At 38.7% G+C, this 26,488-nt stretch overlaps 2 protein-coding genes across 6 annotated transcripts in view; one reads left to right on the forward strand and one right to left on the reverse strand.

The window, feature by feature from the left end:
- The window catches only part of PIR (pirin), an 80,921-nt gene extending 65,677 nt beyond the window's left edge, over positions 1-15,244 (reverse strand). Inside the window, exons 1-3 of the mRNA XM_008154926.3 lie at positions 15,165-15,244; positions 13,722-13,861; positions 7,573-7,665 (exon numbers count right to left, since the gene is read on the reverse strand). Coding sequence (XP_008153148.1) covers positions 7,573-7,665; positions 13,722-13,817 — 189 coding nt within the window. The 5' untranslated portion in view covers positions 13,818-13,861; positions 15,165-15,244. The remainder of the gene's footprint in view (positions 1-7,572; positions 7,666-13,721; positions 13,862-15,164) is intronic.
- A 5,139-nt stretch (positions 15,245-20,383) lies between these two features.
- BMX (BMX non-receptor tyrosine kinase) overlaps positions 20,384-26,488 on the forward strand; it is a 52,508-nt gene continuing 46,403 nt past the window's right edge. For all 5 annotated transcript variants that reach the window (XM_008154927.3, XM_054720456.1, XM_054720464.1 and 2 more), the window contains exon 1: positions 20,384-20,505. In XM_008154927.3, the coding sequence (XP_008153149.3) occupies positions 20,503-20,505 (3 nt within the window). In that variant the 5' untranslated portion in view covers positions 20,384-20,502. The remainder of the gene's footprint in view (positions 20,506-26,488) is intronic.

The raw sequence follows: 26,488 nt of genomic DNA on the forward strand, positions 1-26,488 counted from the left end.
CAGTGAAAGAAGCCAGACATGAGAGACTACATATGGTATGATTCCTTTTCTATGAAATGTTCAGAATAGGCAAATCCATAGACACAGAAAGTGTGGTTGCCGGAAGCTGGGGGAAGTGGGAATGAGGAGTTATTGCTAATGGATATGGGCTCTTTTTGGGGGGAGATGAAAATGTTCTGGAATCAGGTGATACTTGTACAATCATATGAATATACTTAAAACTAATACATTTTTTAAAAGTGTGGTGAATATATATTTGTATCTGTCATAATGTGTTTGTTTTTTCCTCTAAGCATTACCTTCTTTGGGCATCAAAACATGAATTTTGTAATTTTATTTTCTTTGCATCATTGTGGTCTGTGGAAGTAATCATTCACTAAATTAGTCTGTCTTCCCCACAATAGAATTGATAATAAACAATTTTAAGAGAGTAAAGGTATAGTGTTTTCATACCTTTATATTTGCTTCTTAAACAAATCTGACACTGCCAATTCTGTACCTTGCCTTTGTCACTTTCCAACTATCATGGAGATTGGTTTTATATTAGGACATAGCAAGCTATGAAACTTTTCCTGATTGTTGTGCAATTTTTTCTAATGGCTCTGCAGTATTCCCTTGTATGGACACACATATTAAACCATTAGTTATCAACTGGGGCAATTTGGTGGCCCCCAGCCCTGCAGCAGACATCTGGCAATGTCTGGAGACATTCATGATTGTCACAACTAGAGGTAGCAGGTGCTTCTGGCATCTAGTGTTTAGAGGACAGACCCTCACAACAAAGAATTATCCACTCAGAATGTTGAAAGTGCCAAGGTTGAGAAATCTTGATTTAAACAGTCTATGAGTAATAAAAATTATTTATAATATTTCTTTTATAAATAACCATGCATAATATTCTATCTTCCAGATAGATGATAATTTCCTTACAGATAATTTCCAGATAGATAGATAGATAGATGATAGATAGATAGAGACAGAGATAGAGATAGAAATAGAGATAGAGATAGAGATAGAGATAGAGATATATACTAATTCCCCTATTATTTTGGATACTTACTTTGTTCCTTTTCTACTTTGTAAAATTGCACTGGAATAAATATTTGTATAATAAGCTTTTATTCTTACGATGAAATTTTTTTCCAGGAAATTAGATTCCTGAAAGTAGAATTACTTGGTTAAAAGGGAATATTTTCTTCCCCTGGGATTGTATGGTGATCTTATTGCCATTGTGAATGGGATGTTCCCATTATATGTGGTCATTGCTTTTATTCAGGAAAATGGGTGGTTTCTGCATGATTTATATCCAGGTTTTGGTTGACATTCTTAGCACAGTGCTGCCAAGAGATGTCTTGGAGGTGAGGGTGGCTTTAGCTTCTTTCCTATAATCTGTTAGCTTCACCTCTCAATCATGGCAAATAAACATATAAGCTAAAATCCACGTGCGGCATTGTAACTATAACTTCAGGACAAGTCCTGTGCCCTTGGTCCTCCTCCAGTCATATTGACACCCAATGCTGGAGGCAACCACTGTGGGGTTTTCTTTTTTTAGCATATTACCTACAAATAAATATTTCCCTCTTCCTTTCCAATAGCTATCATTCTTATTAACATATTCAAAGCTCCCAGAACCATATTAAATCGTAATGGTGCTGGTCGATATTTTTGTCTTTTTTTCCCCTCAAATTAACAGGATTATATCTAATATCTCAGTGTTAGATATGACATAAGATGTTCATTGAACAATAGTCTTTATAATTTTGGGAAAGTATCCTTCTCTCCTAGTTTCCTAGAGCAGTGGTCAGCAAACTGCGGCTCGCGAGCCACATGCGGCTCTTTGGCCCCTTGAGCTTTTAGCAATTAAGTTAATTGAGTTAATAACAATGTACCTACCTATATAGTTTAAGGTTAATAACAATTTGTTAATAACAATTAAGTTAATAACAATGTACCTACCTATATAGTTTAAGGTTAAAAAATGTGGCTCTCAAAAGAAATTTCAATCGTTGTACTGTTGATATTTGGCTCTGTTGACTAATGAGTTTGCCGACCACTGTCCTAGAGTATTTCCCTCCCCTACCCCAAAAATGGATTTTAAATAAAGCTTCCTCCCCCCAACCTTGATTCAATAATGGTTTGATAAGTTTTGAAAGTGAACAGCAAGCTAGAAAAAGCGGGCTGTATGGGAGACAGGAGATTTGAATCCAGTGTGAGCTTTCGTGTGAATCACCAGGACCTTTCTTTCCTCTCCAGGATATTGTTCAGGCATTGCCTGCAAACTCTGCTGGCTGCCAACCAGTGAATGCTAGTGTGGCCATTCTAGTGGGCACACCCTTGGAAACAAGGAAGGTTTGTTCTCCTGATCAACAAACCTGCTGAGGCTTGTAGTGAAGAACTTTTAAAACATGTCTAAGCTCAACTAAGAACATAATGGACAAAAACATCCTAAAATGTCCCTCAGAAGCAGGCATGACAATTTAGTCCTGACAATTCTTAAATTTAACTAGGCAGGAGTGACCAACCATCTTGGTTTCCCCAGGACTGAGGGGATCCAAGGGACACTGGATGTTCAGTGCTAAAATCTGTCAAGTCATGAGGCTATAATTTGAAGGAAGATGTTAAAAGGCATAAAATGCATTTCTTCTCAGAGTGGGTGAACAGTTCATCAACAGAGTGTGAAGGTTACTGGTTTTTCAAGCTAAACTAAACTTTATCAGGGCATGGATTAAAAAGAGAAGAATGTTGCCACATTTACAGATCTTTCTTTGTTTCTGATCATTTACAGTTGCACCAAACAAATCGGGGAGGGGGTAGATATCAGGCCTGACCAGAAATAGGTCACTGCAAAATTAGTCCACCCTTTACCACTCAGGTGTTTGGAAAACAATGCTCCCCAGAATCTAAACTCCTGGCAGGAAATACTGAACAAATTTCCCCCTTTGTCTTGTGACCACCAGCTGTGCCTCCTCTAGGGCATTCCTCCCTCCTCAATTTTCAGGCAAGTCTTTAACAGAAAATATACAGCTAGCCAAACCAAAGAGCTAAGATTTTAAAAATTTATTAACATTAACTCAGTAAAATCAGGTTCTCACTCTTATCTCATAGAATTACAGTATCTCTAATTTGCAAAGTCATCTAGAGGAGCACTTCCCAAATGTTAATGTGCACATCAATCACTTGAGGATGTTGTTAAAATTCAGGTTTTGATTCAATAAATCTCAGGAGGAGCCTGAGGTTCCAGGTGAGACCAGGTATACCCATCATATTGAGGTAATAAGAATTTGGTAGAATAATATTCTCCACATTTCTTTGATTGTGTATCACTATTAATTTAAAAAATGAGCATGCACTCAAATGTGTGTGTTTATATTTTATATTCATGTGTCAGTACAGCATAATTTCATTTTTATTTTTAAAGTTCTTCTTAGCTCTAATATTTTTTATTATTCCAGCACAGCACTGACTCATGTAGTACACAACCATTTTAAGGAACACTGAATCTGGTAACACACCCATTATGTTAACATTCAGTGCATGTTTGTATTTTCCAGAAATCAGAAAATCACTTCAACTCAGGGAGGCTGTTCTACCTCTGTATAATGAATTGTTATCAAGTTCATCCTTCTTTTGGTTTGATTCTATGCTATGTATCCAAAGGTTTACCTTTAGGGGTATGCAAAACAAGCCTAATCCCTCCTAACACTATTGAAAATCTTGTCATTGAAAAGGGCCTGATTTCCTTAATATAAAAAGAGCTTCTATAAAATAATAATACCAGCAACCCAACAGAAAAAATAGGGCAAGGATATAAATATGTATGGTGAACAAATGTTTAAAAATGAAAAGTTAATCACTCAGATAAAAGAAATACAAATTAAAACTATCACGAGGCATTATTTCTCACTTGTCAAAACAGCAAAGATAAAAAGAAGTTGGGTAAATATATTGTATTGTTGATACTGAGGGAAAACAGGAACCCTCATACATCATTGCAGTAACGTCAACTGATACAACCTTCACATCAGATGTTTAATAAAGCCAGTAAGGATTAGCTTTTTGAAGAATATTGGGAAAATGCTAAGAGTATAATGTTAAGTTTTTAAAAGACACAAAACATATACAGCATGATACCAGAAAAAAAGTACTAGAAGAAAATACATCAAAACAATAACAATACCTACTTCTGGATGGTAAGATAGATTGAGAAGTAGTTCTAACTTTGTTCTTTGTACTAATTAGCATTTTCAAAATTTATAGCAAGCCTGTAGAAAATGCTCCAGGGATGTATAGAGCAAGAGCAAAGCATACTTGCTGGACCCCTCTGACAATCCAATATGCAGTCAGTGAGCCAAGACTGTTATGTCAAGTGCTGTGTCAAGACTGAGGTAATGAGCCCTAGCTGGTCTGGCTCAGTGGATAGAGCATCAGCCTGTGGACTGAAGGGTCCCAGGTTCAATTCTGGTCAAGGACATGTACCTTGATTGCAGGTTCCCCAGCCCTGGTCAGGGTGCATGCAGGAGGCAACCTCTCACATCAATGTATCTCTCTGTCTTTCCCTCCCCGTCTCTAAAAAAAAAAAATCAATGGAAAAATATGCTCAGGTGAGGATTAACAATCAAACAAAAAAAAAAAAAAGACAGGTAATGGGGTGTAATGGGAATGCCCTTAGGGAGGTCCTGGAACACCCAAAACCACAAGTTTGGACACTTGGATAAGGACTCCATAGGGACACCAATATGAATGGGACCTCCACCCTTTGTGGACTATAAGAACTCTGAGCTCCTACCACCCAATGCTTGAGCTTGGCCATACCATGGGTCATGGTCAGAGCCCTGCCGGATTTCACACCACCAGAAGGGTGCTGCCACTGTAGCCACTTGGCTTGAGAATGACGCCCTTCTTTCCACCTGCAAATGCTGCCAGTGATTGGGACTTTGCTCTGGACACTCACTCTGCTCGCTTCTATCACATAAGCTCCCCGTCTCCGTGTGTAACCTGCATATGACTCTATTGGCTTCTTGGGGTGGTCTTCCCTAATCAACCTGGCATTGTGGAAAGACACAAACATGTGCAACTCCTTTAGAGGATGCTCCCTTGCTGAAGACAAAGGAGGTAATACCAGCCTACGAGTGGAACTGGTTTTAAATTGCATACTTTTAAAGTTTATATTAAGACAAAGATGACTCCTTGGCTTATCTACACTCCTGGGGGAAACTGATACAGTTGATTCTAGTTACTCTTAGTAGTAATATTCTATTAAAGGTGCCATTATCACTGAATTAGCAAACACTCAGCCACTGCTTCTAGAGAAACACAGAAATGTGATCCTGCAAGCTTCTGGCCACATTTTCATTAACTGACCAACATAAAACCTTGCTTTATATTTGTTTCCATTTAAAGACACTTTATTTAACATATGTTGTTGATTGATTAATATTGAACTCACAGCCAATAGCACTATAACTCATGCCTGAAAGAAGGTTATGTAACACACGTATTTTCTCTATAAGGCACCTCACAGCCTTTTGCGCTTAGGGACACCAGACAGTACTTCAGTTGGAGGCCATCTTAAATAGTGAATTCACCAACAAAAAAAGCATGAACATGTAAAAAATGTGACATTAAATAGGCCTCACGGACACCCATTTACAGTATGAGAGCTGAAACAGGAAGCAGAGCATCACCTTGTTCATCCTCAGCTGGGAACATGCACCTTGGGCCTATCTGTGCACAGCCATGAATCAAAAGTACTGATTTTGCGATTACAAATAAATTTAGCAAGTATATGATTCACGAATACAGAATCCACAAAATAATGAGGATTGACTACAATTATGAATATATTTTTAAGGAAGATTCTTACTCAAAAGAAGAGTCAAATACCAATATTCTACAGCTGAACTCCTTGAGTGGTTTAAAGTTGAGTACCTTACAATTTATAGTGGTCCCCCTTTTCATAGAGGAGAGGAAAGCAATATATTTTGTCCTTTTATATATTCATTGTCTTCAGGAAAAGCCATCTCTTTTTATTATACAGTTAAATTGAGCCATTAGTTATGGAGTATATCCAACTGGAAAACATGGAGATGTGTGAGATTATCTCAGCTGAAGCAATTCACAATCCTCTTGGGCATGGCCAAGAGAGGTGTCAATTAAGGCAATTCTTCAATTGCCACCTTCAATTCAAGATAGACAGGATATGATTGGGGTCACCACAGAGACCTAATATTCTAATGTGCATGAGCCCCGTAAAAATATAATGCTAAAGGGGACCAAATGAAGGAGCAAGTGCATCTACTTGGGATTATCTGTAAAACCTGATGGAGAAAGTAATATTTGAAAAGACCATGAAAGATTAGCAAAATGGTAACTGGAGCAATAGGATGGCGTGGTGAGATGTCTTCATACCATATGATTTGGAACTGGGTCAGAATCCACCAAGAGTGTAGGGTAGGTGAAAGGAATGAGAAAGAAACTGGAAAGCAAATGGCTAAATGACAAAAGGAGACCTGACTACTTTCATCATTCATACTATTTCCAGAAGCTTCTTGGTTCATCCCTGTAATGGTGAACTGCTTACCTGTCCATCTTTTGCCTCCTTAACTAGACTGCATTCTGGAGACAATCAATGGTCAGGCCTCATTCTTTGCTAGCCTCCCTCTCTCTGTGTTCTCCCCACACTCCCCAACATACAAACACACACACTAGCATGCAAAAGATCTCAACACCAATGCCTGCTTGTCACCAGATTTCAATAAATATTTACTCATTTAATAATTTGCTCGACAAACACACTAAATCTTTAATAAGCCCTGGTGTGTTCCCAAAATTACTGGTTTTTCTCAAGAATCAGATGGCTAAACTGTGTAACTATCCTGGTATTTTTCCAGAATATATGTATATGTGGGGAACAGGAATCTTTCAAAGTGCCACAATATTATATTACACATTTCTATTTCTATATGTAAAACCGAAAACAAATTTGTAGCAGAATCTCTATAAATTTTACAGTTAACTTTGTAAATGTATATGTATGTCCTTAAAATTCTAATTTTTAGGCTATGTTCTATTTTAACCACCTTGATTATATAAAATTCCTTAGAACTGAGATTAAATACTCATAGTGATCTTAGACTGTCTTTTGGGTTAAAAATGTTATATTACATGAGGTTATTTCTGAATAGTCTTGAAGAGAAACAAGTTTTAAATATAAAATTATTTTAATCATATCTTAAAGTTTTTCTTCTACTTCCAACAAATTTTAATTATATAAATATTTTAAGAAGTCAATTCTTGCTCTTAATTAACTGCTTGAATAGGAATGTCTCCAGTGGCACAAATGCAAAGAATATTAAAAAAAAAAAACAGTAAATATACCCATTTGAGTATACTTCATGTAAAATAGACATTACAATTCTCTAACAGCCAGTCAATAGCGAGGAACTTATAAATTCATTTTTGCCAATACTCATTGCTTCGAAAGTTGAATTTATCATTAAAAATGATTAGTAAATTTAAAAACAAAGGCAAGTTTTAAAATACACACTTTTGCAGTTAAATTATTTTACTTACTGTTTCAAAACCTCGATGTGGGTGATCAGGAAATCCACCTGGTCTACCACCTTTAAATTCATCAAACAGTAAAAATGGATCCAGATTTTTTAACTGAAATAAAAATAAAATTCAGCAGATTAGGTATGCCTTTTAAGCTACACTACTAGGGACTACATTCATGAACCGATCTAGCAAGAACTCATTGAAAACCACATAGCCAGTGAGCAACTTACAGAAATGAAAAGAAATCCTTACACACACACACACACACACACACACACACACACACACACACTGATTCACTGATTAAGTTAGAATTGACATTTTATGAGAAGTGTGAGGAGTGGACAAACATTTCATAATCATCTAAGACAGTGGTTCTCAACCTTCCTAATGCCGCGACCCTTTAATACAGTTCCTCGTGTTGTGGTGACCCCCAACCATGAAATTATTTTCGTTGCTACTTCATAACTGTAATTTTGTTACTGTTAATGAATCGTAATGTAAATATCTGTGTTTGCTGATGGTCTTAGGCTCTACAGCAGCAGTTCTCAACCTGTGGGTCACGACCCACAGGTTGAGAACTGCTAGCAGGGTCGCCTATTTACATTATGATTCATTAACAGTAACAAAATTACAGTTATGAAGTAGCAACGAAAATAATTTCATAGTTGGGGGTCACCACAACATGAGGAACTGTATTAAAGGGTCGCGGCATTAAAAAGGTTGAGAGCCACTGATCTAAGATCTAAATAGTCAAGCAGAAACTGATACAGTCCGTATCTTAAACAGATTCATAATCTCATGGGAAGACAGCCTAGAAAGTCATTGATTTCACTATGTTGATAAATGCTCTGGAGGAAGACACTTTATTACACATGAGAGTGGGGCAGGATCAAGGAAGATGTCACTTAAACTGGGTCTTGAAGTATATGTAGCAGTTCAGTAGAAGGGGGAGAAGGAAGATTATTCCAAGAAAAAGAGCAAAGACACAGCTTGGAAAGCTTGAAGAACTACAAGGAAATGACTCTATTGGGGCAAAGGATGCACATAGAATTATGATGAGAGATCGGCTGAGGAGAGAGGTCAAACCTTAAAGAAGTTTGGGTTTTATCTTTAAGAGGATGGATTATAATCAGAGGTTGAGATGATCAGATTTAGAAAAATCACTTTAGCACACATGTGGAAGGTGGTTTAGAAAAGGAAGAAAAAGGAGGCAAAGAGTATTTAGAAAGTCACTTCAATACTCCAGGCAAGGACAAATGCCAGGCCTAAGGCAATGGCAGTGGTGATGAAGAATGGGAACAAGAAAGAGCATTAGACAATTCCCAAACTTCTAGCTATGGTGCCTGGGAGGATGGCAGGGCCATTCAGAAGCACAAGGAATATAGTAAAAGCAGCGATGGTGACTTCATTTTATTCACATTGAGTTTGCGCTATCTGCATAAATGTTACCTATATAAATGGAACTTTAAATATTTAATGTCCAATATATTGTGCAAAAGCTAGAAGGCAACTGAAGATAAATATCAAGCTCAAGTGAGAGGTAGAAACAGATTGGAGTTGCTCTGCATCTAAGAACCAATTTGGGAAAAATGCACATTTACATAATATTGCGTTATCTCCAGTTATTTAGGTCTTTGAAAATATCTTTTAATAGGATTTGTTATTTTCTCCACAAAGATTTTGCATAATTTTTTTCTAGATAGCATCATTTTTAAAGGTATTATAAATAGTATTTTTAAATTATATTTTTGAACAGTTTGCTTCTGGGGATTAGAAATGTGGATAGAAAGGCAACTTTGAACATTTCTATGCTCTTGTTAATTTTAACAATTTATCTGTAGTTTCTTTGGGTTTTCTTTGCAAACATTCACAGAATCAATGTATTAATCAATAATCTTTTGCCCAGAAGCTTACAAACAAATTTTTCACTTACATTAAAGCTGTAGCAGGTTGCTAAGCTTAGCTGGCCTCTACATATCTTCTCATTCTGGGTCCCAAGCATTAACAGTGGTCACTATCTAGAAGATGCTTTTCTGATAGCCAAGGTCAAGAGCAAAAATGAGCCAAGCCAATGGTGCACAATCACATTAACACATACTATTGGTCAAAGCATATGACATGGCCAAGGCCAAAGTCAGGGAGAGGAGAACTTAAACTCTCCATATGGGACTTGGGGCTAATGAAGCTAAAAGTGGTGGGAGTACATAATTCCATTACAGCAGTGATTTTCAACAGTGTGCGGAAAGATTTAAAACATGCAATGCCTGACTAGTCAGGGGCACTGACCTCTTGTCCCTTAGATTGTCAAATTTAAAAATGACAACCTCCAACACAACAATAGCCATCAGGTGTGAGTGAATCACAATTACGCCTATTTTTTGTCAGATCAGCAAAAAATATATTTTGTCAGATCAACAAACAATATTTTTAAAAATGTGCTACAGAAGTTTAGTAATTACTTTATGTGTGCCATGAAATGAAAAAGGTTGAAAATTGCTGCATTATAAGGAGGGGGGAACTATTCCAATTAAGACGCATCATCAAATAAATGTTTCCCCTCATTTTTAAATCTTTATACTTTCTATTCCTTTTTCTTCTTTTTGCAAGCTAGCACCTCTACAATAAAACTGAGTAGAAATGATGGTAATACACATCCTTATCTTGCCCCTGATTTTATAGATAGCTTTTTAAAGTTTCACCAGGAACCAGGTGGTTCAATGCAGGTTTTCTGTAGATCTCTTCGTAAGTTTGAGGAATTTTCCTTCTATTCCTTGTTTACTAATTTTTTAGCATAAATAGATGTTGAATTTTATGGAATATTTTTAGTGCACTGATTGAAATGTTTTTTTCACCTTTAATCTGTTAATGTTGGAAAATTACAGAGATTTTCTAACATTACACTACATTTGCTTTCTTCATATAATCCAAACTTGGTGATGATATATGATGTTTTTTATACATTGCTGTATTTGGTTAATACTTTATGATTCTTGGAAAATATTTATAAATATGATATAATTATCCTTTCACATGCTGTCCTTGTTTGGTCTTGATGTCAAGGTAACTTCATAAAGTGATTTGAGGACTCCCTGGAGCTTCATCTTCTGAAGAATTTGTGCATTACCAGAATTATCTGTACCTTAAATATTGGGTAAAATTTGTCTGTAAACTCATCTGGACCTGTTGTCTTTGTCTTAACCTTTAAGAAATACTGATTCAATTACCCTAATGGCTATGAAACTGTTTAGATTTTTAATTTCTCCTTTCTTTCTCATTGATTTTGTACACTATGAATTTCTCTAACTTCCTATCAGTTCAGCTAATTAATTTTTTTATTTTCAATTATGGTTTGCAGTCAACATTTTATATTAGTTTCAGGAGTACAGCATGGTGGTTAGACAATCATATATGTTAAAAGTGCTCTCCCTGAGCCCTAAGTGATTTGGCTCAGTGGATGGAGTGTCGGCCTGCAGACTGAGGGATCCCAGGTTCGATTCCGGTCAAGGGCATGTACCTTGGTTGCGGGCACATCCCCAGTAGGAGGTGTGCAGGAGGCAGCTGATCAATGTTTCTCTCCCAATGATGTTTCTAACTCTCTATCCCTCTCCCTTCCTCTCTGTAAAAAAAATCAATAAAATATATATTTTTTTTAAAAGTGCTCTCCCTGACATTTCTAGCACCCACCTGGGACTATACATAGTTGTAGTATATTCCCCTATATTCCCTATGCTATACTTTACATCCCCAAGACTATTCTGTAACTACCAGTCTGTACTTATCAATCCCTTCACCTTTTTAACCCAGCCCCCCAACCCTCTCCCCTCTGGCAACTATGAGTCTGTTTCTATTTTGTTTGTTCATTTATATTGCTCTTTAGATTCCACATATAAGTGAAATCGTATGGTATTTGTCTTTGTCTGGTTTATTTTGCTACCTAATTAATTTTATTTATTTGTTTGTTTATTTCAAGGTATCTACTCTGTCATATTATTAGACATGAAAGTATCAAATGCGTTCTTTGACTCTGTCTCTGGTTTTGACTCTTCTTTTCACTATCTATGGGTGCACACCACATGTGTATGTATATCACACACAGGTGTATATATGTAACATATATTGTACATATGCACACAAATTCAACAATCTACTGAAAGTTTTTTTTGTTTTATTTTATTGTTGACATAAAAATGTATAGTCTACATAATCACCATGATGTAAGATATATGATTATATGTATAATGTTGGGGTCTTTAAAGCAAAGGTTGTGAGCCAGGGACTCTCAACTGGGATAGAATTCAGGGTGGCTGTGAACTTGGCTGAGGAAAAAAAGTACATCTTTATTTTCACTAACCTCTAACAAATTTTTTTTCTTCTTTTTTTGTAGTAAAATATACATAACATAAATTTTACCATTTTAACCATTTTTAAGTATTAGTTCAGTGGCATTAAGAACACTGTCATTGGTGTGCAACAGTCACCAGCATCCATCTCCAGACTGAAATTTGACACTTCCTTCAATTATGAATGTAGTAAAAGAACCACAATAAAATACTAGCACCTGTGACTTTGTCACCAATACAAATCAAAGCTATTTTCATAGCATATTATAGTTGTTGCAGGTACATGGAACTATTTTTCATGCTCTTAACAACTTTGACATTAGGTAGTTATAACTGCCACCAAGACTTGCTACTTAATGTAAAACTATTAGATTACAAATTTGTTTTATAATATTTTGCTAACCACAAAGTTTTCCTTTGTAATCCTATGTATTTTATGCATTTAAAAAACAATATTCTGAGAAGGAATTGATAGGTTTCACCAAACCACCAAAAGGGGTTCACAAGTCAAAATCAATGTAGAAACCCTCAGCAGATGTGTTCCTGACAGATGGAGTAATTAAAGTATTAGTTACCCTCAACAAATAATAATGGGTTTACTGATGGGTGTCCAAATTCTTTACAACTGTCCTATTGGTGATGTGGCCTAGTAGAATATGACACCACATCCACCTGCATCTCCCAACATCCGTTGTGCATTTAATAATCCCTTAGGATAATCCTGTTTGCATCTATCTTTTGGAAAACAATGTTGATGGACCTCAAAAGATATTCATAAAGAGAAAGCTAATGATAGAAAGAGTATGAGAATATCAGAGCAGATTTTAAGAGGGACAAACACTTCAAAATGAATCCATTGCCCTACATGGGATGTAATATCCAGTATGGTGACTATAGTTAATATATTGTGTTGCATATTTAAAATTTGCTAAGAGATATCTTAAAAGTCCTCATCACAAGAAAAATATTGTAACTATGTATGGTGACAGATGTTATCTAGACTTATTGTGGTGATCATTTCACTATATATACAAATATTGTATCATTATGTTGCACCTGAAACTAATACCTCAGAAAACTTTTTGGTTTCTTTTTCTTCTTCTTCTTCTTCTTTTTTTTTTTTTTTTTTGAATTTGGTAAGGTGCTGGGCACAGTACTCCCTGGGTTATAACCATCATTTAATGGGCATATAAGATTTTCTTTTCCACAAGCCCTATGTCTCCCATAATTTTCAAATGAAAGCTCTCTAATGTTGAAAAACATCTACATGACCTAAAGTTGCCTTCTCTGATAGCCCCTACTTACCTCCATTACCACAAAAGGACCACATTTTTTGGGTCCCAGCAGTTTCCCTATGAACCCAAATCCCTGGCAATGGCTGACTGACCAAGGGTATAGACCTGACCCAAGCCAAGCCAATCAGGTCATCTCTCTTAGGAATTTGGAATTGAGACTCAGAGTTACCCCTTTGTACTTTCACTTGTAGGCATGTAAAGTTGAGGGCATACAACAAGCATGTCTGCTGATACGCATGCTGAGGCTGATGGGATGTGGGTGTGCAGAGAAAGGCAGAGACATTTCATAAAGCTCAGCTGCACCTTCTGCTCAGGACCTCTACTAGGCATATCCACAATACAGAAATCCCCCTTTGGGTTGGAGTTGGTCCGTGGGGGACCACAAATGCCAAATTTAGACTTGGCTCCTATGGCCCCACACAAAGCAGCTCATGTTGGTTTTGGGCCCACTATTCCCCAGTTTGCCCTCAGTGTCCTACCAGTTCCCTCCTCAAAAAAGCACAAAACAGCCACCAAACCAACATACCTCGGGTCTGCCGATGCTTCTGCGGACCCTTGCTCCAACCCCTTCTGACTGCTCCTGGCTGAGCACTGAGAGGGTGACTTTCTTGGAGGACACCATGTTGAAGTCCAAAAAGGAACTGTTCTGATGCTGAACTGTAGAGGCTGAAGGGCAAAAGGTGGGGGGAACAAAACAGAGTAGTCACTAAGTCCTAAGCCATAGCTAAGGACTACAAAATAAAGGATATTAAAATCAATTGTGCCCCAAATACTAACTTATTGGTTGCTTCCTATGTGCGACATGTGGGTTAGGTGATTTAAACAGCAGTCATGATGGTGAACGAATGTGTTTGAATACTTACTTGGTTCCCAGCTACTAATTATTTACCACTATTATCTCATGTGATCCTATAGCCATCTTCTACAAAGGTTTAGCAATGTGGGCACTTTATCTGCTTTACCTGACTGAAATTTCTCAGACTGCTCTCCCCTTTTCTCCCTCCCCCTGCTTCACCCCCCAGGCTGAGAGAGCTTTGCAAGGTGACTCAGGAACACAGAGAAAAAATAAGAAGTCTATGACTCTCTCCAGATGCCGAAGATCGTGGCATTGAAAGGGATCTTTGAGAATCATCATCAAATTCAAAGACCCATCTATCCCTGAAGTCTAGGACCAACATTTCTGGTAAGAAATCTTTGGGCTTTCTCATGAAGTCTTCAAGAGCACAGGAAATTCCTGGAGGAGCTAGCTACCCTTGACAGTGCATCCAGGATTTCAGGACCGAGCACAGAAGAAATCCCTTTTCCTCTTCAAATGCTTGCAGATAGTAACCTCAATCCCTAAAGCTCTTCAAGAGAAATATAATCCATCCCTTCAAAGATTCCCACGCAAACAAACTGATGCTTTATGAGCATAAACCCTGGAGCCAGACAGCCTGGGTTTGCATCCCAGCTTCCCCGTGTACCATCTGTGCGGCCTAAGGCCAACTACTAAGTCTCTCTTTCCTCAGTTTTTCCATCTGTAAAACAGGAGTGATAAGACTGCCTACCTCAAAAGAGTGCAGTCCGTGCTCTAAGCACTCTACCTGGCAATGCCCTCCCCTGTCAGTCAAGGCCCTCCAAGAGGAGCAGGTAATCAATCAATATTTATTGGGTGCTGGACTGTCAGACACAGAAATAAGTTTTCAAGCTTCAAAGCTGTACAGAAAGAAGTCATCACCTATAAGCAATTCGAAAGTATTTTGACCCCATCTGGACTATTTCGGGGTCCTTCCAGGCTCCCACAATTCAGAAAGAAAAGCTGGCTACCGTTTTCACCAGATTGCAAAGGACTATAAAGCATCTCTAGTCATCTCCCTCCGAGACTTCCCTAGGCGTCAGAAGCGGGATGGGGAAGGCTGGGTGCTGATCCCTGTTGCCCTGCATCCCCCACGCGTCCCACCACCCACCCAGTGAGCTCCCAGGTACTCACGTGGCGGCGTCTAGAGTCTGTGCAGCTCTGTGGGCGCCGGCAGTGGGCTGGAGCGCAGGGAGGAGGCGTGCAGGGCGCGGGGGAATCGTCATCTCACCGTGACTCAGCACTTTGCCAGCTGCTGTTGGGAGGAGGGAGGAGGGAGGAGGGAAGCGGGAGTTCAAGGGTCTCACAGGGCCTGGGCAGGGGCGATACTCCTCGTTGACAAGTGGTCTTTCGGAGGCTCTTGCTCCGCCCTTCCCTCTCCCCTCTCCCCTGCCAGCTCCGCTGCCCTTTGGCCTCTGTGCCCCTCCCGCCTGGGAGAGCTGCACCCCTGAGCCAGGAAGCGGGGCGCGGGGGATGGGGGGGAGTACTGGACCCTCGGAGGAAAGTGTTGGCCTGACAAGTGCCCTGATTATGGTGAAGGTCCCAGCTGGACTCAATAGGAAACCTGTCTTTAACTGGAGTCTGCTTGCCACACAACCCACAGAGCTTGACTCTCCAGGTTTGAAGCATGCTCCACCACTTGTTAGCCTTGTGACCTTTCGCGGGTGGCTCAGACTCTGTTTCTTTCATTGTAAAATGGGGGTGTTGATGATCATACAATAGAACCTCTTACAGTTGTGATGAAAATAAAATGAGCTTGGCAGGTCTCTAGCACTACACAATCGTTTGTTACATAAGTAAGTTGCCTGCTGTTTGCCACTTAGAATAGAGGTAGGCGGGGGCACTGGAGAGTTTTCCCAGGGATAGGTGGAGTTACAGGAGCCAGTGAAGGGATCTAGTTAATTGCTAGGATTTTTTTTTTAATCCATTGCTAGGATTCTTTTTTTTTTCCTTTGTTTTTATTATTGACACTATTACTATGTCCCCAAACCCCCCACCTTTGCCCACCTCTACCCAGCCCGAACCCCCTTTCCCTCTGGCCATCACCACACTGTTGTCTGTGTCTCTGAGCTATGCATATATGTTCTTTGCCTAATCCCTTCACCTTCTTTCATCCAATCCCCCCCACCCCTCCCCTCTGACATTTGTCAGTCTGTTTCATGTATCCATGACTCTGTTTCTATTTTGTTCATCAGTTTATTTTGTTTATTAGATTCTATATATAAGTGAGATCACATTGCTAGGATTCTTAACCAGGGATACCAGGTATGTTTCTGTCTTCTAAATACCAGAAATGAGTGGCTGTTTCAATAAAACCTTAATTATGGATACTGAAATTTGAATTTCATATTATTTTCACTTGTCACGAAATATTATTCCTCTTTTGATTTTTTATTTCCACAACTTAAAAATGTAGAGACCATTCTTAGCTCGCAGGCTAAGTGAAAACTAGGCAGTGGGCCAGATGTGGCTGCAGACCTGGTTTGCAGATCCCTGCTCTAATAGAGGTTAGTAGTGGAACAAGGACCTTCCCCTGGACTTCTTATGTTAGTGGGGCTCAAAACCCCTCTCCACCTTACTTAGATGATTCAAGCTAAATGAAATAATACACATAAGCATTAAAAATGCCATGAAATGAAATATTGTGCCTTATATCATCATTTACTTACTTCTGCAACTGTCTCCAAATAATATAGAAGCACGGGCTCTCTGTCTGGCACTTCGTAATCTTTAGTAAACGCTTCTGCCTCCTTACAAAAAAAAAAAAGTTCAACATTTAGCCAGTTGCCTGAGCCTGAAACACGTGTGCTCATTTTGTTCATCTTGAAATCCTATGAATTCTGCTCCCAATCTCTTAAATGCATACAGTCCTTCACAATTTGACTGCCACCATCCACCTTCTCTATTAGCCACCGCAATCTTCCTGCCTTCAGGCCTACCACTGGCCAATCCATTCTCCAAGTCGAAGGGAAATGGAATAACTGCCTAAAACCTTCATTGTCCTCAAGAGAAAACCCTAGGATGTCATTAACCTGGCCTCACCCTCCACACTTGTTCAAGGACTGAAAAACACACACATACCCTCTTTCCACCATGCTGAACTTCTTTTAGGTTTTGGAATGTGCATTCTCTCTCTTCTTGGCTTGCTGTGACTCTGTCTGGAACTTTCTCTCTACTGATCTGGCTTATCCCCATTCATCTTTCAGCACTCAGTTGGGATATCACTCCCTCTGGGAAAACTTCCCTTTCTGTCCCTTCAAGTCCGGGTGAGATGATTGACACAGTAATCATCACACTTACCAATTGTTAACCAGAGTCACTGTTTATCATCCTTTGGAAAATTCTATTTTCCTAAGATGGCTCCAACAGTATTTCCCATCAGACCTGACTTTTTCTGCAATGAGACCTTGACAATCTCCCCCATCACAAGTGGAGCTTACCTCTCTTCCTCTTGAGTCTAGACAGGGCTTGTAGCTGTTTTACCAATGCAGTATGGTGGAAGTGACACTGTGCCAATTCTGGGTGTGCTTCTGAAATGGCCTGGCAGCTTCTGCTTCCTGCCTCTTGGAAACCAGCTACCGTGTAAGAAGAGCAATGGCTCTGAGACTACCATTCTAAGAGAAGCCCATGACGCATGAAGGAGAGGTCCTGGAGGAAGAAATGCCATGTGAAGAAAGAGACAGAGGCCAAGGACATGAACGCCCAGATATATAGACAAAGAAACCTACTTGGAAGTGGGTCCTCTTGCCCTAGCTGACCCAGCTGATGGAACATGAATACCCAACTGTTCCTTCTCTACTTCCAGACCCACAGAATTGTGAGCAAATAAAAATGGTTATTTCAAGTCACTCAGTTTCCAAGTCATTTGTTTCGTGATAATTGGAAAATATGCTTTTATGTGACAGGAGAGATGAAGTGGATTTTCAAAGCTCTCTGGGCTAAAGTAAAAACACTTACAAATATTTACCCTATTAGAAAGTAGAGATGTCTAATTAAATGTTATTACCAAGGCAACTAGCAATACAGCAAAATCAACAATTATTTTAAAATATATTCTTATTGATTTCAGAGAGGAAGGGGGAGAGAGAGAAAAAAAAAACATCAATGATAAGAGAGAATCATTGATCAGCTGCCTCCTGCATGACCCTCCCCCCCACCTCCAACTAGGAATAGAGCCCACAACCCAGGCATGTGCCCTGACCGGGAATCAAACCATGACCTCCTGGTTCATAGATTGATGATCAACCACTGAGCCACGTTGGCTGGGCAAGATCAACAATTATTAAACTAGACTTGAGAGATTAAATATTGAATCCCACAGGCCATAGCATTAACCTTGGAAGTTCAGGTGTCCTGAAAGGCTCCTCTGTTATAAGTAGCATTCACAGGGACAACTTCATAATAAAAGAAAACAGGAGAGAATGACTTCGCTGTACATTTTTACCCACTTCTATACTGGACATGTGATTCTCTTGGGGAGGTTTTCAGTTTATCACCTTTTTAAAGCTTCCTCTGAGCCTCAGAATCCCCTCCACCTCTGAAACTATAACAGGAGTAAGAGCTTCCCTTTCTTATTCTCTTTGAGAATCCAGTGACAGGTAGAAGCCAAGTCAAAGGGCATGCATTGTCAGGCCTGAAAAGCTAAAAGACTTAAAGTGAGGAAAAACAAAGTTAGGAGGGGACAAATTTTTACAAATAGAATATGGGGCATGTCACATTTCACTATAGCAGGGCTCACTTTTAAGCTGAGAAATGTGACATAGAGCTTTAAGCACTTTTCTCCCTGTCATTTGCCACCCAGACAGAGATGTGAAGCAGGAAGCTGGATATATGAGTGGGTAAATAGACCATCGATGGTCTTGGGAACCCTGGGAAACAAAGAAAACTACATGCTGATATGACAATGAAGAGAGCTTTCCCTAAATAATTGCAAATAACAGCATTATAATCTTTAAAGATACCTATATAATCAACAGATTTTATTTGACCTTTTTTCCTCTTTACTCAAAAAAATGTTTTTCTCTTCTGTATGACTTATTGACTTTCTTCTCAAAGATATATTTTATAGAAACATATGGACATCTTGTATATTTTATTATTTGCAATTTTTTTTCTCCTTCAAGCAGTAAACTAAAAATTCTTTCTTGCAGATTGATTAGGCTTTGGTTACACTGTAGCTACTGTTCATTAAATGACAAATATCTCTGGACAGTTGCATACTAGGGATACAAACTCACTGAACCCAGGAAATCAATTAGCTCTAAGTCTGGGACTGAATATTTTGTAAACATTAGTTTATGAAGGCCATTAATGTGTTGGTGGTTGAGGACATCCAAATATATCCAGAAAAGATGGGGATACATGACTCAAATTTCCACTTATGTGAGAGGCATCTGCACAGACCTGGTTTGTTCTATTAACCATGGTTCTGGCTCAGAAGCTGCATGTAATCATCTGTTGTACAAAACTCATAACTGTGTTCCTGTCTTTCCCATGTGCTTTTGGCAGTGTGCCAGAAAAGATGGCTTATGAGCCTTTCTTTTAAGCAACAGAAGTTTCCTAGAATTCATCACAAGCACAACATTCTCAGCCCTGAAAGGCCAATTCATCTGTGAACCAGGGAAATAGAGAACTTTAGGTGAATGATTCCCTTGATGCTTATCTCAGTGACCATTATAACCTTTCTCATTTTCCAGCTTTTATAAGGTTGTGTCTTCTGGCCAAATGAAAACTGCTTTCAAGATCATAGTATTGAAGCTAAAATAAAGGCTAGTTTGAATTAACCACCTAGTTAATGTTCTGTACACTGTGGTGTTTATGGATGAAGTATACTGATGCCAGCAACTTACTTTGCACTAAAATTAACAATAGTAATAGTAGTAGTAGTAGTAGTAGTAGTAGTAGTAGTAGTAATACCGATTAGGTGGACAGATGGATGGATAGAGAGGTGCATAAATAGCTAGATGACAAAGCACCTCCCTTTATCCAATGTTGAGTTGAAATTTTCATTGCTTATCCTCTGTACACTTTGGCGTTACCTCACGGTTTCCTGACTCATGTGAGAGAAGTCAGAGTGGGGTTTTGCAGAAATATTTTCTTGTCCTTTCCAGCTTCAAGTTCTATAAACAAAGGCAGGGTTATCACATGTACCCAAGAGCTGCCTGGGAAAAGCAGGAGCCCTGGTTATCAAAGTTGGAACCTTTAAGAAATATGCTTTTGTCTCCGTCTTTGTTGCATTCAATCAGATCAACAAGTGTTGGCTAAGTGTTGAGCGCGGTTTCCTGTAGGATTGTGTAAGGCCTTGCAGGACAATAAACCTTTCGGGGGCACTGAGTAATGTAGCCATTTCTGACCCGGCAGCAGGGAAAATGTGAGACAATTTGCTGCTGCTGGAAGGAGGTCTGCTGAGGCTGTATTCCTGCAAGAGCAGATTGACTTCACTGCGGTGGACCGGGCATCGGAACAAGACAAAATGGTGCGTTTAAGCGGCAAGTGGCTATGCAATGTTGTATCCTACAGGAACAGAGGTTCAAATATGGGTGTTGTAGAGCTTGAAGTTCACAAAATTTGGGGAGCCAACTTTAAAAAGTACAAAAAATAGGAATTTGAAATTGCTGGGGTTCCTCTGGGACTTTGGATGGGACTGTGTAATTCTCTCCTTCTGTCTCACTTCGGCTCCCCCCCCCACCCCCCGCAACCCTGCCCTTCACCGGCTCAGAACCTTGTTCAGGGAAGCTGTCAGGTTATGTGTATATCACCACTAGTTCCATTTGGCTTTCTGTTATTCCCTCTGATTTTTCTCCTTACTACTTTTTAGGCATCGCCTTTCCATGACTTTTCATATTGGCTTCATAACCGCTTCTGAAAGGCAAAGAAATGTTCATTCATTCCTTCTTTTTTCTTTCTTTGTTTTTATGACTTTATTTCAGCTACAAATATTTGTTCTTATGTTCCTGAAGTCTCCCTAAATTAGAGACTAAGGGGTATTTTAGATGGAGATAAAAAGATGTGAGGGAGGTGAACCCTAAGCTGATGAGGTGTACCTATATCCATATAGTTTCGAAAATTGTTGTGGACTGTGATGATTCCATTGGATTTAAAAAATAGTACACTATAATGTGGTCTAGGACAGTGCTTTTCAAAATCTCCTATGCACACAGATCACCTGAGGGTCTCAGTAAAATTCATATTCTGATGTAGTAGGTCTGGGGTGGGAACTGAGACTCTGCATTTCTAAGAAGCTCTCGGGTGATGCTGATGCTGCTGGTCCAGGGAGTTACATTTTAAGCAGCATCTTACATTGGTTTGTAAGAAATCTGGTGGCACAAATACACAGTCACTAAGGCGCTGGCTCAACCTGACTTTAAGGTCCAGTTCTAGGACTGAAGGCTTGTAACATACCTGCAGAGTAGGTGCTTATGGACTAGCGAATACATGGGAACTCTTCCTGGCTCCCATTATCTCCTGTCCCCAGGAGCTTGGTGGTAAGGGGATGAGGATCATTTTGTTTTAAACTTTGCTATGGACCTTTTAAAAATTTGCCTATGGAGTGATGATGGGTTTCTGGAACATCTGCTAGTGTGCTAGGCATCTTACCGACATTTTCTCTTGACTCCTCCTACCCCTTTGAGATGGTTATTTTTTTTCACTCCCTTTAAGAAGGGGAAGCTGAGGTTTAGCAGGGTTTAGTAACATGCCAGGTTGCATGGAGACAGAGCAGGGATTTGAACCCACCAGAGCTAGGTGCTCTTGCACATACCAACCTGTATTCCCTCAGCAGTGCTATGTGTTAAACTAATTCAGCATAAAGTATCAGGACATAGATCTATCACATTTTGTTTTTCTGGTAATGTCCCCAGAGCAGTGGCCTGGCAAAGAGGAGGGAGCAGAAGGAAAGAGGTGGCTGAAAAGAAGGAAGGGCTTAGACACCAAATATGAATGTCACACCTAATGCAAAATTTAGCTCCAACAAAAATGGCATTGGAATTCATTCTCACCTTCTTTGTGCAAAGATGGACTTCCTAAAATATCTGGTTTCATAAATTCATTTTGCAGCAATTAAGGTATGGTGGTTCAAAATGCTGAGAATTTGCATGTCAATGTTAAAGGATTTCTGTCTATATCGTGCCAAGACACTTGTAACTTTCTCTCTCCTACATAACATCATATGAAAGAGTGATTTGGCAGGTTCAGTAGAGCTGGTATTTGTCTTTAGCCAGCATCTTAAAAGCTATACTTTGAACCAACTCACCTGATTCTGAGTTAAGCTTTTTGTTCCTGTTTAATTTACCATCATATTTTGTTCAGTTATTAAGCAGGAAGGTAAGCAGGCCTGGCCTGGGGCAAATATTTGAAGGTAAGTTTGTCACAGGGTCCTCAATTTCCCATGACCTCTTGGTTAAACCACTGAGCCTTGCCAGCCGGGCTGAAAGCATCTTTTTAAAGTGTTTTAAGTAGTGCCTGCTACATGGTGAGTCCTCCTTTAATGTTAGCTAGGATTATTATTACTACAATCATGCATATCCCTCAAGGTCCAATTTTAATGTTCTCTGTTCCATAACATCTTTCTTGATTATCTTAAGAGAAAAAATTTTTTTCCTTGCTTGAGCCTTTCATAGCAAAGACAACAGACTCCACTCTAGCACGTGAGTTGTTTCCTTCCACCTTCTTTTTAAATCATGATTTGGTGCCTGGTATTTTCACATAAGATTTCTCATTTAAGTTAAATAAAGTGAAAGAGCTGTTACCCATCTCATTTTACAGATCAGAAAACTGACATCTGTAGCAAGAAAGAGGCTTTGTCAGGGTGACATGGCTCACAAATGACAGTACTATCATCTCTTCCAAGCCTTCCGAGTCTACCACCTCATAGCAACTTTGCATCTTAACCATCTGTGAAACCTAGCTCTCAAACCTGTTCACTGTCACTCCAAGCACACTGGACGCTCAAATTCAAGTGTGCTGAATAGACCTACAGAGTTGAGCTCCTTACTCTCATGATATCATTTCCTCATAAATACTAAATAACTCTAGTGATTCCAAGTCATGTTAATTCAGCATGCATCTTTATGTATATTAAAGGGTATATAATGTTTGCTGGCTTTCTTTCAGAAAATACTATATTGATTTCTGTTAAGTTTTTTTAAAAAATGTTGCCACCCTCCCTGCACTTTAATCTCTTTCTAGTTTCATGTGCTTATGGAAATAGGTAGCTTGGGCTATTTGGCAGGCAAATTGACATGTCTATTTTATGTAGCTGGTAATATGATTCCAGCCAAATCCTACCAGCTCCTCTATGGAAATAGATTTCTGGTTAATACAGACTAACTTTAAGATCTAATCTTATTTTGAAAGGTGTTTTGTTTTGTTTTGTTTTTTACCTTCCCAACTGAATTTCCCTTAAATAAGGATACACGGAGCCATGTTTGCTAGTCTTTGGACAGGCATTTGAATCAACAATGATACCTGAGCCCTGTTGACTTATTGTCCTAATACAAGTAAAGAGAGATTACATTTCTAAAAATTAGTCATCACTCATTATCACCTCCTAAACCAAGGGAGACTGGAGAAATGTCTTCAATTTAAAATTTAGGCTAATATAGAAGAACAGAGAAATACAAGAAAGAGACAAAAGCAAACAGAAGAAGAAAGGTAGGTCCAAACTTGAGCAGGAACCAGGTATTGTCTTAGAGGAAACTGATCTGGAGATGACAAAAGTATGAGCCACATAAACAGGATTCTTCAAGGTTTTTAGGAAGAATGAGAGTCCAGTTTCGGGAATGGAATTTTGAAGGACTTCAAAGTCATGTGGCTCCAAGTGCTAATTACATGAAAACAACAGGTTACAGATCCATATATTAGTATACAGAATGTGAACTTATGGGGTTTTTTTATCCTTCCTTCCCCAAGAACATGTTTATTGATTTTCTTTTAAATAGAGGGAAAGGGGAGAGGAGAGAGAGTGAGAGACAGAGAGAGAGAGAACATCAACCGTTTGCTTCCTGAACAAGCCCCAACCAGGGATCAAACCCAAAACCTAGGTATGTGCCCTGACTGGGAATCAAACCCGCACCTTACCTTTTTGGTGCATGGGATAATGCTCCAACCAACTGAGCCACTAGCCAGGGTGTGAACTCATTTAAAAAAAAAACAAACACATGTGTGTATATACTTGAAAAAAAATCTAAAAGTATGTTTACCAAAATGTTGATGGTTTTTTCCTTTTGCTTGTCTTAGTTCTTGGCTTTGCAGAATAAACATATCACACAATTTTTAAATGAAAGCCAAACAAATAATTCACAAAGGGCAGAATTTTAGAACAAACAATTTTGTTGAAACCTGACCAATTATATTGCTTTAGACAAAACAACATGTATAAATCCTTGGAGATTTATTAGAGAATGTGTTGTGGACTTGGTACCTTCCTTTCTACTTCAATAGACAGAAGCAACTTTGTGAATTTCATTTGTCAGTGATTTCTGTGACTCACAATATTAATTTTTTAGGTAAAATTCCCCCCAACACTATCTTTAATGTGATGAATGTGAAAGATCTATGAACAAAAAAGTGTATCATCATGCAGTACTGGGAAAGACAGTACTACTTTGGACACTGGGATTTGCATTTTCAAAACACTGTTCTTACTGTTACAAATTGATTCAGCATCTAAAAATTTTTGAGAAGTAACCTTTCTTTTCTACTAACCAGACCTAGTTAACCAGCACTCTGCTTTGAGGAGTAATGTATTAGCTGTGAATATAAAAGATAATTGACAAGAATTTTCATAGTTTTCTCTTTTTGCATTGTTAGTCAATTTTTAAATGTAAAAGGCAAAGGTGCCCTACAAGTATGCCGAAAAGGGGACTTTAACTCACAAAAACTAGGCCCTCCACATTTTCAATAAGTCTTCAAGCAAATTTTCTTTTGGACGTGGACTCTGGGTGTAGAAAATAATCTTATCTGAACAGGCATATGTGCAGAGTTTCTAACAGAGACAAAGGTGAAAAGTAGATGTGGCATGGTACATGTCAGGACAGAAGCTGGCTGGTGACCATGGTTTGTTCAATGCCAAGGTGTGTTTCTTAGTCTCCCATTCTTCCCACCTCCCTGCCATCGTGAACCGACCATATACCTGGGCCAGTTAGAAGTTCCCATTAGTGACTGGACAGGTTCACCTGGCATCTGCCTCCATCCAGACAGAGCAATGCCCATGTGGGTGCTTCCTGATCCAGAGTGATAAATAGGATGCAAATATCTTCTAATACATGAGCCTGGCATAACCAGAGAGGATATGAGGGATGGTGCCTCAGAGCTGTAACATTTTGCTTAGAGCTTCAGAGTTAAAGTTAAAGCACACTTCAAGGCTCTCCAATATAAGGTGAGTAAAGTTAATTACCTTCAGATTGCCAATAAAGAAAGAAAGATGGTAACTAGTGGACGTATGACTGCTAATAATGATGTGATTTCACAAAGCAAAGAACACAAGAAAGTTTCTCTTGTGCTCTACTGCTGACCAGTACTTTTCATGATCAGATTAATAAATTTATTTCCTGAAAATATTTATGTTTTACATGGTTTGGGGAGAAAAATGGTGTTTTTAGTTAATAAAGTACAATTTTTTAGTTTTTTAAAATCTCTTTTGATATAATTTTAAGTGTTTTATTCTCAGAAATATTGAAAAGTAAACCCATGTCCTTCGTGTTAAAGATTTGATCATGATCAGGGTCTGTGGATGTTAGTTAAAATGATGTCAGAGTCTCACAGTACTTTGGATAATTTGGTCAAACAACTGGTCACTTTAATGGAGAGAAATTTCAGTTGATTAATTACTTCAGATATGGTGAGCTGTGTGGAGTTCAAATTTTTAAAAGTTTGATTCTATACAATTCAATTCAACAAATGCCTATAGAATGCTCAAGAAATAAGAATATTTTAAAATATATTTTTATGGATTTCAGTGAGGAAGAGAGAGAGAGAGAGAGAGATAGAGAGAGAGAGAGAGAGAGAGAGAAACATCAGTGATGAGAGAGAATCACTAATCAGCTGCCTCCCCCAACCTGGGCATGTGCCCTGACCGGGAATCGAACCATAACCTGCTGTTCCATAGGTCGACACTCAGTCACTGAGCCATGCTGACTGGGCAAGGAATAAGGAGAATTTTGATGAGGTGATCTGGAGGATAGTATGAAGATGGTGAATGTATGATCTAGAGTAAGATGAGTAAAATGCATAAAATGCTATAAAAATTAAGCGTATTTATAAAAGTGAAAGCCAAAGTAGTAGGAAAAATGTGCAGGTGTATGTTTAGTTAAGAGCCTGCTTAGTTACTTTTCCTCTATAAATTTAAATCTAACTTTAAAAATTGTATCATTTATATTATCTTTGAATGAAAAATAGTGGAATAAAAATTATTAAAGTAAAAGAGAACCTAGCTAGATGATGCAAGTACTCATTTTAAT

This window comes from Eptesicus fuscus, chromosome 1 (assembly GCF_027574615.1).
Source record: "Eptesicus fuscus isolate TK198812 chromosome 1, DD_ASM_mEF_20220401, whole genome shotgun sequence".
Lineage (NCBI taxonomy): Eukaryota > Metazoa > Chordata > Mammalia > Chiroptera > Vespertilionidae > Eptesicus > Eptesicus fuscus.